This window comes from Atractosteus spatula, chromosome 19 (genome assembly GCF_055471065.1).
Source record: "Atractosteus spatula isolate fAtrSpa1 chromosome 19, fAtrSpa1.hap1, whole genome shotgun sequence".
NCBI classification, from domain to species: domain Eukaryota; kingdom Metazoa; phylum Chordata; class Actinopteri; order Semionotiformes; family Lepisosteidae; genus Atractosteus; species Atractosteus spatula.
In genome coordinates this window covers 12,283,444-12,298,083 of record NC_142724.1, presented here as the reverse complement: position 1 = coordinate 12,298,083, position 14,640 = coordinate 12,283,444, and the positions used below count along the sequence as shown (strand labels likewise).

General features: G+C 42.9%; 2 protein-coding genes across 3 annotated transcripts; both read right to left on the bottom strand.

Moving 5' to 3' along the window:
- Positions 1 to 1,119: 1,119 nt before the first annotated feature.
- Positions 1,120 to 8,450, bottom strand: LOC148818090 (uncharacterized). 2 transcript variants are annotated; one of them, XM_088937106.1, is made up of 4 exons: positions 8,197 to 8,450; positions 5,540 to 5,682; positions 1,921 to 2,140; positions 1,120 to 1,405 (listed from the first exon to the last, which is right to left on the bottom strand). In XM_088937106.1, exons 1-4 carry the CDS (start codon positions 8,294 to 8,296, stop codon positions 1,239 to 1,241), a joined length of 630 nt encoding a protein of 209 aa, XP_088793232.1. In that variant the 5' UTR covers positions 8,297 to 8,450; the 3' UTR covers positions 1,120 to 1,238. The 2 variants fall into 2 exon arrangements, with proteins under 2 accessions (XP_088793232.1, XP_088793231.1); XM_088937105.1 differs by having other exon boundaries at positions 6,925 to 8,436.
- A 253-nt stretch (positions 8,451 to 8,703) lies between these two features.
- LOC148818089 (uncharacterized) lies at positions 8,704 to 12,481 on the bottom strand. Its single transcript, XM_088937107.1, has 4 exons — positions 12,043 to 12,481; positions 10,991 to 11,106; positions 10,154 to 10,370; positions 8,704 to 9,401 (listed from the first exon to the last, which is right to left on the bottom strand). Exons 1-4 carry the CDS (start codon positions 12,056 to 12,058, stop codon positions 9,193 to 9,195), a joined length of 558 nt encoding a protein of 185 aa, XP_088793233.1. The 5' UTR covers positions 12,059 to 12,481; the 3' UTR covers positions 8,704 to 9,192.
- Between the last annotated feature and the right edge of the window lie 2,159 nt (positions 12,482 to 14,640).

Sequence of the window (14,640 nt, the reverse complement as noted above, 5' to 3'; positions counted from 1 at the left end):
TGCTTAATAGACTAGCATTCGTAGGTTCAAATCGTACGGAATTGCTGTAGGGGTAGTTTCTAATTGCTCAAGTGCTCATTTCACTGTGAAAAGATGTCACTCCTCAAAAATGATATTTCAATAAGCAAGACTTAATAAACTAAATTACGAAGCAAGGATATTTAAAACCAAGGGTAACAGTTGGTCTGACGCTGGTCTAAGAATTCGCTCCTCTCTCACACATGATTTTAGTCTAGGCTTTGTAACTAAATTGTGACTTGACGTCGAAAGAGCTAAACTTACCGACTTTAATAAAAAATGCCATAGGAAACGGTGCACACTGGAAGCAGAGCGGGACCTGTGAATGCTACTGTATCTTCCGTCAGTCGCACAGCTGGAAAACTGTGCCACAGACTTGATAACCTCAGCGTGACACGTTTCTTGCCTTTACTACCTGTTTTTTTTATTATTATACAAAGTAGGTGGTATAGGGGGATGTGAATTTGTCATCAACCAAAAATAAGTAACGGTGGGCGGAATAAAAAGTGTTTCTGACTTTTCAGATTTGTTAAAACAGCTGAATCTGCAAAAGCTTCGAGAATCCCTCATTCTCCGTGTCGCTCTCACAGAATCTATTTCCTTTCTTCCCCTGTTTTTCTCTGTAGTATAAAGCGCACAGGACTGGGGTTTAAATGATGCCTCTTGGCGCATTTGTCTTATCCTGTTATATGAAGACTCGCATCATTCCCGAATCCCGGCTCCTCTCTTTGCGCAGCGTCTTACTGAGCTGGAGAATTAATCATTAAGAAGAGCAAGTCCGACATTTCCGAATCGAGAGGGGGCAACTCTGTCGCGCTGTGTCTTGCGTTTTTAGATTTTGTTTTCCGACATTTTCTAAAACCTATACAAAATTGCCATCTGCGGTTGCCTATAACTGCCCACATACTGTACCTCTTGTCGATCATCTTGCTCTTAGAATAGGGAAACTTCCTGAGGACGGCTTTTCTGTTGAGGTTGGAGGAAAATATGACCGAGTGCAGCAAAGAGACTTAATGGTATACATTTCTGCTGACATTTAAACAGCTTCTTACTACCCATAGTTTCCCGTAAGAGGTAGTAACTTAGAAACGACACATTCTAACCTTAAGGTAAAGATACGTCCTGTACTTTATTAATGGCGAAGAAAAACAGAAACAGAGAAAAGCAATGTTTCAAGTCAATTTTAATTTTAACGTCATAGGACTGACGCATTTATAATTCTAACACTTTATGCGAGAATCCGTTTTTTCTCTCCTTCTCACCGCTAATGTTATGGCAACTAGAAGACCTAACAGCAGCAACCCTGAAACTGCATCAGCAGAGTCCGGCAACTTCAGTGCTGCTCGTCGCTGGATGTCCACTCCAGGAGACTGGTGCAGAGTACAGCCTGTGACAGAGAGGAAAAAAACATCACTAGCTTCCAGCAAGTCACTTATGTTCCGTAAGCCTCCCAGTGTGCTGTTTAATGAACTATGAGTCGAATAGCTGGCGCGACTCCTGGTTATAGGGAGCTGTTTAACACCCTCCTGGATATGGCTTTTAATAAATCTTATAGTACAACAATGAGGAAACGTAAGAGATTATGGCTTGTAATAAATATTATACTTTAAGAATGGGGAAATGGTAAAAAAAAAAATGAAAATCAACCACAATACTCTAATGGTTTGTTCTTTTTAATTACTCATTTCTCCTGAATTTGGTCCTAACACCATGGAGTCAGCGACATATTAAGAGGTGAATAGTGCTTTCAGGGTGGAGTGTCATACGAATGCATTCAAGTAACCTCAATCTCCCTGTGTTGTCCAGGGGTTAGAGCATTTAGCAGAACTGATCAATAATAAGCATTTCCAGGTTGGGAGGGTATTGTAAAGGAAAACCTCATTTACACTGTGTAATACTCACCATGCACAGATACAAGCGCATCTCCTGTCTGAATCTGCTCTCCCACTGGTGCCCAGAGCACACAGCGGTACAGACCCTCATCCTCCGCTCTAGGCAGCGGTACGACAAGTGAGGAATCGGCATCAATCTCATAGGATCGGTTTACATGGATGTAGGGTCTTGTCCAGTTGCTGAGGAGGTCTTTCAAGACCAAACCCGACAGCTGGTTTTCACCCAATACCTGGAAGAACACGAGGAAAAGACAAACAAATGAACCAAGTCATCAAGAGCAACAAGTCCTATTTTGACTCATGTAAGGTTACAGAACTTATCATTCAGACAAAACTGAGAGCATCATCTGTAGTTTAAGGGAGAGACAACATGGATTTTAAAAAGTCTTGTTTAACTTTTACATCAGATTGCTTTTAAACGGCAACAGCAGTTAAGGATGCAAGGCATGTCAGATTTTATTTAGATATTCAGAAGACTTTGATTAAGGTCCTTATAAAAGATAAGCATTGAAAGTAATGCATGTCTCTGGAAATGGAGAAGGAGTGAATGCTCTGAATGGAGTAAACAGTGAAATACCACAGGGATCTGTATTTGGCTGGCTGTTCTTCCTAATTTATTTGAATACTACAGATTCTGGTCGGTAAACTCACTCAAGATTGCAGGTGGCAGCAAAATAAGAAGATGATTAGAAAACACCACAAAAGCTGCAAAGCAGATTCGAAAAGAGTTTCACAATATCCAAAACTAGAAAAACAGCAGGCAGATGACATTTTATAGAAGAAAGTTCAAGGTTAACACATGCAAGTAGCAAAAACAAACTGTAGATATAAAAGGGGAAACACAGATCTGGAAAAAAAACTACCTAACAGATAGACATAAATGTTTCAGCAGACATTTCCATCCCTAGAGAAGCAATAAAAAGGCAAATACAATCTTAAGATACTTAAATCTATCGAATTTAAATGAAAGGATGCTGTGTTAAAATTGGTGCACTGCCCTAACAGGACCTCATTTGGAATATTGTGTGTGCTTTTACTGCTCTGTAATATTGGTGATCTGACTGAAGCATTCAAAATCCTTAAGGGAACTGACACAGTCAAACCACTGGATGTCTGCTTAAACAGCAGGGAAACACAAACTAGTGACAACAAGTGGAAAGGATGAGGAAATACATTCAGAACTGGGAGCAGAATAAATTGTGTTTAGGGTTGTGAAAATCTGGTTCTAGCTGTCCAGCTGTGATGTTGAAGACCACAAAAGGTTCAGCCATACCTGTTGGACTAACCAGATGGCCTCCTCTCATTTGTAAGTTATTTTATGCCTGTACAGTTACTCAATGCTCTCTTTAATTACAGGGAGCCTTTCCTACTTCTGGTGAGCTTCTGATGAGAACTTTGGCCTCTTTGCATTTGTGAAACTCTTTTATACTCATAGCAAATATGTATTTCATCTTCTATATTGTAATAATAAGAGAGGACAAAAAGTCATTTGGCCCCTCTGAGTATTGCTTGATGAGTACTGTATGACGTTTGTGATATGATGGTTGGCCTCGATTGCTTTTAGATAGTGTAACATGAAAGGGTAGAATAGGAAGTGCAGAATACAAGGATTGAATGAATGCTCTTCTGCATCGACAACAATTTTTCTGCAAACAATTAATTTAGCAAACTATGACTCACAAAGCAACCCACGAGGACAAGACCTGCTAGCAAAGTTTCCAGGACCAACAGCTCACCCCCATTTACAGAAAACAGCCTAGTGATCTCTGAACAGGCTCGCAGCCTGGAAACAATCACTGTGAGGTTGCCACAAACTCCTATCTATCAGAATCCATCTGCAACCAAAGCAGTAATTCACAGATTCTACCCGGTTTTCCACTCTGGTAGACCTACAACCCACAAGTAAGATACAGTTTTTACTTCTATATCTATACCACATATCTCCATCACTACAATATTAGTACTGAACCATACTGTAGAAGGCATTCGAATGATCTCAAATATCTCAAAATACAGCAAACAGCTGCAACAACAAATGCCCTGCTGCAAGTGTTAAAGGAGGAAAATAAAGTCAACTCCTGTCACGTTAAAGTGTGAAGTACTGTAGTAAGTTTTGTCTCTCAGAGCTGGGAAACCCTTGCAGTTTGTCTGTTCTGTGGGGCAGACCCAGCACGCTGCTGTGCTTACTGAGCTCAATAAAACTGAATCTGCACAAGATTGTCTGTCTGCTCTGTCACGGATGGCAGGTCAGCCTCCCGCGGAGAGTGTAGTTAAGGCCCTATGCGAGGCAGCAAATCCGGAAAGGAATTGGAGACGGACTTCAGGGAAGACACACGAAGTTAATTAGTGCTCAGAGTGGTAACAGGGAAGGGCAAGTATCTGATAGCTACCAAATCCAGGCAGCTCAAAAGGGGAATCGGGAAACAGTCCGTAGATCCACACACGGGGGAAATCCATCCGGAGACAACGGGGGACAAGAACACATGAAGAACAGGAACTACGCCCTCAGGCTTCCCCTGAAGACTGCAATCACCTTCCAAAGCCGAGCCCCGCAGGCAGGAGGAAGTAAACTAAAATAGGAAACCTTAGCCAGAAACACCTAGAAGTAACACAAGTAATAATTAAAAGGACTATCAATAGAGGATTGGAGCGCCCCCTGGAGGGGGGATGCCTCCTATGATGAAGAATTTCCCATAACAGTAACACATATGAATATGAGCATGTAAGTGAAAGGTTTAAGTTCAGATATTATTCAGCCACAGAGCACTGTAATTGGAAGAACAACCCTTATTAGCCAGTCAGTCTTTTTGACACTTGGTGTCTCTCCGCATATGTGAAACTGAAACTCTGTATTTCCTTGCAGGTTCCGTCATGAGAGGTCACACCTGGGTGATCAGGCCAGCTAGGACACACTGGCCGGGTGCCACCACGAAGGCGCTGTGGGTACAGTGCCAGCGTGTCTGCCAACGTCAGGGCTCAACCCATGCTGCTTCCAGCGTCACTGCTTTCTGCCAGGCTCAGGTCAGACGAGTCGTTTCGCTCCGAGCTGGTTTTCAAGTCAGCGTGCGCTCCAGTGACTTGTTTCTCGTTTCTCTCTTCATAAGTGTCTTGACCGTCACAATGCTATTTCACATTGTCCTTGATCCACAACCTGCAGGAGCTGAGATGGATGGCAGAGAGATTCTGTTGTCTTTCTCTGTTCTTCCTCTGCCCTCTTTGTGGGACTAATCCTTTTCTTCCCAGCTAGTTCTCTCAGCGGGAGTGGGGAACCGCAGCTCTTCAGCTCCTCGAGAGGCTTTTTAAAAATGCCACTAACCTGACACATCCAAATCATTGTCTGCCTCATTCTTCAGCAGGTCTGTCACTGACTCTGTCTTCTCACAAACATCCTTAGTGCTTCCTGTCATCTAACTGAGAAATATTTACATAGATACCTCTTCATTTCCTTTAACCCTCCACTAACCAAGCTGATACATCACTAGTACAGTTCTAGCTTAAATTCTAATACATTTCCCATTGAAGATGAGGAACCTCTTATTTTCACATGATTTATCTCTTCCAAAGATTTTCTGTCAGCCTGGGTGGATAGAAAGGGAGAGAACCCAGGACCTTTGAAGTGAAGTACCTACCCTGTACCAGCTAATCCTGCGATAGTGCACTCCTTTCTGAGGCCGAGCTGTGCAGAGCAGTCTCCCTCTCTGCGGACAGTGAAGTCCTGGTGCGACGACAACTATATTCCAGCAGATGATCAGGTGACTCAGCGTGCACAGGACTACAAGGAGAAATATTCAAATGAATAAATGATATTCTCAGCTTTCCCCTCTTAACACTGCCACAGCCAGCAAACCTGCCTGAGACTCAGCCATCCAGATAAGCAGACATTCTAGACCAGAGTTTTCTTTTGGTTTTGTTTGTGTGGTGCGGTGGTTAGCATTGCTGCCTTGCAGTGGTGGGGCCCCGGATTCAATCCTTAGGGTTTATGTTCTCCCTGGTGTGAGTGCGTCTGTGTGTGCCTTGCAACGCACTGGCGTCCCATCTAGAACATACCCCTGCCTTGCACCTGTTGCCTGCTGGGATAGGCTCCGCCGCCCCCACGGCCCTGAATCAGAACAGGGGGTTGGAAAACGGATGGACAGATAAATAGAAGAGGGTTAACTGTGAACAGAAGACTCATGAACAGCCAGAGGACACACCCAGTAAAAACATTGATCGCCCTCTGGTGGATATTGATGGAAATAAATATCCCTCCATTTGGGACACTACTAAATTTTATTGTTCCATGGTGCAGTTCTCAACAGCTGTTGTAACACGACTGTTAACTTTATAAATACATCGATTAATCTCCTGCAGTATTATTAGTAATATTGCGCAGGGCTTTTCTCTCAAGGAATGGCAAAGCTTTTAATACGGCATATAAAAAACCTCACTTGTACTTTAGAGGAGCAACTTCTGTGTAGTCTTTGTTTATTATTTAATGTATTTTACAATCATAAAAATTCTGTTCTTCATCAACTGGAAGCAACCACTACCCTAATTTTCTAACAGTAAATTAACACGGGATGTCAAACCTGTAACAGTTCAACTGAACGATTACGACTGAAATACCATCCCCAAATTCTAATAACAAAAACAAAAGAATATAATATCTGGTTCTGGAGGCGCGACTACAGCTGTTTCAAGCTACATTTTTTTTTCTCGCCAGCAGAGAGGGTTGAGTGTTATTGTAGCTCCTTGAATAATTTTACTTTCGCTTTGCGCTGTCTGCTTATTTGGTCCGCTGTCCCTGCCTTCGTCTCAAAATCAAATAAGTGGGAAGTGAAAAACTACGTATATTAAAGTGCTTCCATTTGAAACTCTTCTTTTTATATATGTGCATTTCAATGTGTTGCTTTTGACGTAAGCATTTTAAGGTGTCATTTTCCATTTCCTCCCAATTCTGACATACAGGTTAGGTGAACAGCACACGATTTCGCAACCGGTCTTGTCGCTCACGCCAGTAACAGAAATGTCTCACCGGGTTTCATTGTGGCTGGGGCACACTCCTTATGCACCGGACCTCGGACACAAGCCGGTGAACAGGATCCGGAACAGAACCCGACCGCAAAACTTTGCATAATCACATAGGAGCTTACTCCTACCGCCTACGGTTTAATTTTTGTCCATTTTACTTATACATCCTTTACGTGTATGTTTAAGACTGTTGCGTTGAGTTCTACAAACATGATATTTTACAGGTGTTAAATACATTTTTAAATTCCACAGTTCCGGGTGACAATGTTTCCAACCATTTCCGGGCAATAAGGTCTGAGCCAATATCTCGCAACTTCAAATTCCCTTCGGTTTCGTGTTACAGAATAACACGCCACACATTTTAAGATGCATATTAATGTAATTATACTTATGAAGTGGAAAAAGCAGCTAATACCCATTTTCAAAAACGATCTCTACGTCTGACCTCGATACTCTAATGTTTTCTTAAATCTGATGGTATTTTGTCAAAGGTGCAACTGTAAGATTTAGTAAACGAAAGTGAAAGAGACAAGACTACGAGCATGAAGGAGTCGAATGTTTAGAGAACACAACTTTCGCCAAGTTATTATTTTCATCATTACATTCTCTAGCACGGGTGCTGAAACTCCGATGTACTGATAAATGATCGTCCAGTAGCTGAAAGTGAAAAGCACTGCTAATGATGTACTGGCCCTGTTCAACCCACTGAATTAGGGTGTGGTTAAAAGTGAGACTACAGATCTACTTACTGTCACTATGGAAGTAATGCTATATAAAAGAACAGCTACCAACTTAAACGTCGAGATTTGGGACCGATTTGATGGTGTTATGTTAAAACGAAACTTGACACTTTCAGCATCTATATGCAAAACCTCGTCAATTGATCACTTTAAATTCCAGCGCCTGTTATTGCATAGTTACACTTTCCCAAGCTCCTCCTGAAGTTTGGTCATTGTAATCATTTAAAGAGAATGCTCGATATTCTACGCTCATCTGTTTAAAAGCAACTAGATTTCCCCGTTCTGTTTTAATCAGTAGCGTTTGTGAAAACATTCCTACCCATTATAAACAACCGCGATTTCCAAGAATACCCAGATTAAAACGTAGAATTTTTTTAAATATTCACACCTCGCTGAAATTTGAGAAGCAACCCCATGTGAAAATTTAATGGGAATAATGGTTGCCCGCCCATAGCGACTGGACGCCTCGGTGCAGTAGTCCCATTTTCACCGGCGTTTTATCGCTTCACTCTTTCGTTCTCGCAACGAGGACCTACCGCACAGCCCGAGAAGCCTTTCAAGGAATCTGCAGAGGTCCTGACTTTCCGTGTTCATTAAAAACCCCAGGGCGTTTCTGGCCCTGCCTTTAGCAATCATGGCCTCCTAATAATCCCCATCTCTGAACTGGCTTCATCACTCTGTTCTCCTCCCCACTGAGAGCTGATTCTGGCGCACTATGGCTGCTGTCGGATCATCCAGGTGGGGCTGCACACTGGTGGTGGTGGAGGGGATCCCCATTACCTGTAAAGCACTTTGAGTGGAGTTTCCAGAAAAGCGCGATGTAAGTGTATTATTATTATTATTATTATTATTAAAGTTTCAGGCTTCTTCACATGACTCAAGGCTGTTTGGAGTTTGCTCACCGTATGAGTATTGAAATGTTCTAGAGTGAGAATAACAACAAAAAAAACAATCTGTGAAATTACGTTGGTATGAAACAAAAATCATTTAAACTGAAATGCCATTCACATCCTTTTGTCATACAAATTCAGAAAATTCAGTAAAAAAGTTCAAATATTTATTATTTATGATTGAATCAAATGGTTCAGCAGTAACCACTAGTTTACAATAATGCATGACAAATTAAAAGCTATTTTTTGAGGGCTTTAATTGCAAGTAAAATTTAAGGGAACAATGCATATTGTAAGGACAGTATGCATTGTGTCCTTAAGCTATACTTACAATCTGACCTTTCAAAAAACAGGCTTTAATTTGCCAGCATATAAATACACAACACCCAAAAAGACTGTACTGATGCATGAAAGAAAACTCACTGAAGAGAGACAAAGAGCGCAAAATACAACACAGACCTTTGGGAAGTACATAATCTTGAGGAACATTTTTACGACTCCATTTAGGAAACCAAAAGTATACGAAACATTTTGAATCAAAGTATTTATCCTGATTTACCTCCAGAGTCTCATCTTGTACATCGAGGAGTTCTTGTGTTTTAGTTAACCGAACAGTTGATGCGTCTGCTGGTTCTGGGGCTGTCAGCCCAGCGTTTCCACCTGCAGTTTGTTGTACGCACGTCCCTGTGTGCGTCTCCAGAGGCTGGCAGCCACTACAGCCACTATCACAAAAACACACAAGCATACTGCTCCCATGACGCCCACCATCACGGTAAAGTCCCTCTGATCCCAGCCAGAGGAATGGCTTATTCTGTCTGGCTTCTGTGGGGTTATCCTTGGCTTGGGGCAGCCTAAAAAGCATAAATACAGAAAGAGAGCTGATGACGGGGGGAGTTTTCTACAAGATTGTATCCAATTGTGGATCTGTGTAGTATCACTGTAGTGTTTAAATTAGTGGGTCTATTCAGACAACTGAGCAGCAATGTGACTCAGTGGTTAGCACTGCTGCCTCGCAGCACTGGGGCTCTGGGTTCAATTCCTGAGGTGCTATCTGTGTGGAGTCTGCATGCTCCTACCATGCTTGCATGGGTTTTCTCCAGGTTCTCTGGTTTCCTTTCCACAGTCCAAAGACAGACTGGTAAGTTAATTGGTTCCTGTGAAAACTGGCTCTCGTGTGAGCGTGCGCTTTTCTGTGTCCGCGTGTGCCCTGTGATGGATTAGTGTCCCATCCAGGGTGTATCCTGCCTTGCATCCATTGCTTGACAGGGTAGACTCCATCTCCCCCATGATGCCAATCTGGATGAAGCTTTCAGAAAACTGTTGGATGGAGGATAGATATCCTGACAATCATATTAAGAAAACAGCTTGGAGTCATGACATTTGGCTACCAGAAGGGACCATGCAGAAGAACCGTTTTATCGGCAGGTGTCCGGGAAATGTTGTTATATATAGGACCATCACCTTCTCTGGGGAATCCAGGATATGCCAGGAAGTATCCCGTTTCTATATATTTTTTGTCAATACTCTAACTCAGCATCTCTGATTGTGGAGCTGTTGAATCGGAACATTTCCGCAATGGGCAATCGGGCCCTCCTGAACTCACCCACGGTATGGAACGTGGAGAGGCCGTCTTGAATCTGGTGGCCCAGTTGGGGCCACAGCGTGCAGCGATAGCCCCCACAGTCCCCCGCTGCCGAGACGGGCAGGAGGAGCGCGAGGTCTTCCCCAATCGCGTAGCTGTGGTTGGCCGAGCCGTAGAGATACGACCTCCCAGTTTCCAGGTTCTTCAAAACCAAGCCGACGAGCCCTTCTTCTTCGACCTGTACGTACCCAGGACAGGAACAGAACAAGCCCGCTCTTTTTTTAAAGGGGAACTGCAAGGCTATTTGTAGATTTCGGGATTCGAAAGGATCATCATTTCAAACCACAATAAAAGCAAACTGTGCACAGTAACTCGTAAGACCTATCTTGCTCATGGTCCGACAGCCGTGTCCCACCCTAGCTTTGAACCCACACCCTTCCAGTTAAGAGTCCAGAGCCCCTGACTGCTAGTACTGCAGGTAGACCAGTAGGTGGCGCTCTTCATTCTGGAGCATTTCCAGACTAACACCCCAATATGGTGACTAGGGAAACTGTTCTAAGAGGATGTTAAACCAAGGTCCTTACTTCTCAATTGATGACGATCAACCTATGACACTGGGGATGTTAACTCCCGGATCTGGTTATAGTCCACTCAGGGTGTGCACAGTCTGACCTCCCACTTTTCTAAGAGATCTACAATGTAATGGAGTTGCTGGCTATTCTGCTATTCAGTGACAGATGAATGAGTGAGTGACACTTATATACGTGAAACACTTCAGGATTCTTTGGGATGACAATTGTGTTTGTAACAGTGCTTAGTTTTTCATCCTTTTCAGCCGAAAGTGTAAAAATGCCATACCTTGTACCAGCTCACTTTTCTGTAACGTACTCCCGGCTCCACCTGGGCAGTGCATGGTAAGCGATTTAACCCATCATGGTCTGCACACACGTAAACTACCCATGTCAGATAGGACGCTGTGGGAATATTCAATTGAATATTCAACTATATTTTAACACGATGTAGGTCATGATTTGCAATTTAAAAAATTGATGCTAATCGCATTTTTGCCAAATGTCCACGAATTACACTTACATTCCCAGATATGTTTGTGAAAGTTAACAACACGTTAAAAGTTAAGGCACGGGCCCTAACGATTCTTTCCAGTAGATGACGCAGCATTCAATGTTTAATTTGCCTCTCGTTTCAGTCCTGCTGTTCACCGATACATAACTGGTCGGGCAGTTATTCCAGTTACCAAACGAAACGCCCCGACAGTATGATCTTTATGGGAATTGAAACATCGGTGATACATAAAAACGTAAATATTGTCGTTGTAATTATGATTACAAAAAGTGGCCAGTAAGTTTCGTTAAATCAGTTGTAAACAGATCACCATAAACCCGAAGACTGCATGAGGAAGTGAGCTAATCTTGATTAAACATTGTAATATCAAAGTCTTTATTCTTATTAAGTGACGATGCGTCTCCTTTTCCCCACAACCATAACCACATAATCGGCTTTAAAAATGAACTGACAGGACCATGTAGCGCAAAGATGGAAAACATACACCGATGGAGAAAAAAAACTTCGGTTTCAATTCAGGAAGTCTGTTGTTTACGTTGATTATGCGGCAACGCAATCGGTTTTGAGTGCAAGCGCTGAAACCATTCGCAGCACACAGAAAGTTGATGCATTTCAAATCCTTGCTGCTCCTGCGTGCTTTACTGGAATCTTCCCTTTCCCAGGTTATGTATATTTGCACCCCTTTTCATACTGGTTCAAACTGGTTCCGTTTCTGCACCAAGACTACCCCCCACCCCCACTGCAAAGACCAGAGACGTAAACAAACGGGGCAACACTCGTGCATATGCCAAAATAATGTCACGATAAGCACGTTCACATCTACTTACTTAAATGCAACCTCATTGTTCGGTTTATGCACTTAATTCGGTGTTCGCTTTGGTTTGCACCCTCCGTTCACGGAAGACCTGGTATGTTTGCAAAATCTGCTTCTCTTTTGTTTCGCTTTTGCGCACGTCACAGTCTAAAACTGCAATGCCGTGTCTGGCCACATTAACTCATTATCGAAACAAAACCGGGCCGACTATGCCGTACGATTATGTAAAGAAGAATAAATTTAAATTATTTGCTGGAATTCTCGATCATGGTCACTTCCTTGTAAAAGTCTTCACATTCATTCTCGGAAAAAATACGACGGAAATACCCATCCATTCAGGTAGCATAAGTCTACAGTACTAGCCTGATAGTTCAATTATTTTTTTTAATAGTGCATGGGGAAAAAAATCAAAGATTAATACCTAATGCAAACGATGTAGAGAACAAAAAAAGTCCAACCTTAGACCTGAAGATTGAAGATTTCCTATCCTGCACAGTGTCACAGTAACTACCACGACTCCAATTTCTTCGGCTTGTCCGTCACCCGACCGGCATCGCACCCGGCCCCCCTCCTTCGTGTTGCGGATGGTGAGCCCACATTTACGGGTCCCCGTAGTCCCTGAGGCTCCACGGGCTGGTCGCGGCCGAGATACGTGGATAGCCCAGCCCAGCCCGGCCACCAGGCGAACCCCAGGCCCGGCTCCAGGGGTGGGGCCCGGGGTCCCGGGTCCGGGCAGAGTTCTCTCGGGTATTAATAATAGCGACGTCACGGGGCTGCAGTGTGGATTGTTCTGTCTGGCCCCTCACCTTAAACCAGTCTGCCAAAGCTAACCCTACCCGCAGCGCAGGACTCCCGACAACAGGTCAGGTGGGGCTACAAATATAGGTATTTTATTTGTGGAGGGGAGTCCCCATCACCTGTAAAGCGTTGTTGTTGTTGATATTATTATTATTATTATTGTACCAAGACTGGGGCAATCAAGCCTCTCTAGTGTCTAAAGATCGATAAAATGGAACAAGTGAACTGCGATGGATTAAGCAGGCGATTTGTTAAAATCGAAGAGTTTGGAGATTCGTTTGGAACGTGAATCAACACACCCTTCATTCCCATAATTGAACAAATCGTTCGCCTGATTAATGACTCCCAATCAAAAAAACAACAACAACTTTAAATGCCATTAGTGCTGACTGTTTGAAGATCTTGGAGAAAGGCGTCACTCACCCTCGCTCCCTCATCCTAAATGAATGTCTGGGCATGTCCAGCGCATCCCCGCTGCCCCCATTCGTTTACAATTCCTACAATGCGCAAAACTCAACGTAGCAGGAAACATTCGGGTTTTCTTCAAAGCGCCACGAACTTCAGCTGCCTTCGGGGCGCTCTGAAACCCCATCTTGAGATGCCAGAGACCCCACGGCGGAGTTTCCTCCATTCAAGAAGCTCCAGAAACATGTTCTCTGCTCTCTCAACTTAAAAGCATGGCGTTCAGAGGGGCGGGTGAGCTTTAATGTCCACGCCTTCAAAAAGAGGGCTGGGTTGTGCAGAATGGTGAGTGTTCCGCCCCTCGCTGCATAACAAGCTAACTTTCCTAGTTTTCAGTGCCCAGCAGCGGCGACGCGCAATATTTGAAGCTTGGCTCATTGGCGGCTGTCAGGTTCTTTTAAAGGCAGTGTGTGCTTGCCATCTAGTGGAAATAAGATGAAGCCCTTCCTGCCCTGTTAACAGCAATACTGGACTAGCTTGCAGTGCCGTGACCGCTACACCTGCCGTTAGTCTGTTCACCCCAGTTGGTTTGAGCGGTTGCGTACTTACGTCCGCCAGTGAGGCTTCTGAGAGAAGACGGCAGTCTTCCCCAATCTGCTGGATCTGCAGAGAAAGAGCGAGAAAATAATGCTCTTATTTCGCCAGGGTGTAATTGAGAGCTTCATTAGTCCGACAGGGTGGTTTGGCGATTTATCGGTCCAGTTAAAATAATAATTTAAAAAATCACCCGTTTCTTTAGATCCCTTTCATATTCTTAATTCTCAAATTCAGCTTCTTCCCTCTGGCAAACTGTTCATTTCTCACAAACGTAGATTACAGGAATACACATATTCATTTGTTCCCTTATCTATGAAAATAATTACTACAAATAAATGGGAAGGATAAATGCAATTGTGTCAGTACAAACGGATCATGCTGTAACAAACTGTATGTGTAATATGTCATGACTTTGTTATGGAAAAAGTAAATGTTTATTCTTTATATGTTTATTATATTAAATATTATATGTTTATATATAATATTATTAAATATTATATGTTTATTTATGCTGAAAGGAAAAGAAAAGTGGAATAAACCTTTATCTGTTCCTGATGCAGCTATCTACAAGACAATGTTATTATGAGTTATGCATTTACAATAGATGTGATATGTAATGTTTTAGGGTGTATTCAGAGATACAGAAATGCTGTGTGTCCTTAAAAGGTTTTTCCAAGGGCACAATATTGTTTATTTTCTATTCATGTCCTTTGTGAAACCGGCACATCACACTGACCTAAGTCCTTTCCTAGATCCATACAGCCACTGCAAAAACTGGACTTTGTATTTTGGACTGTGGTCCAAAAATAGCAAA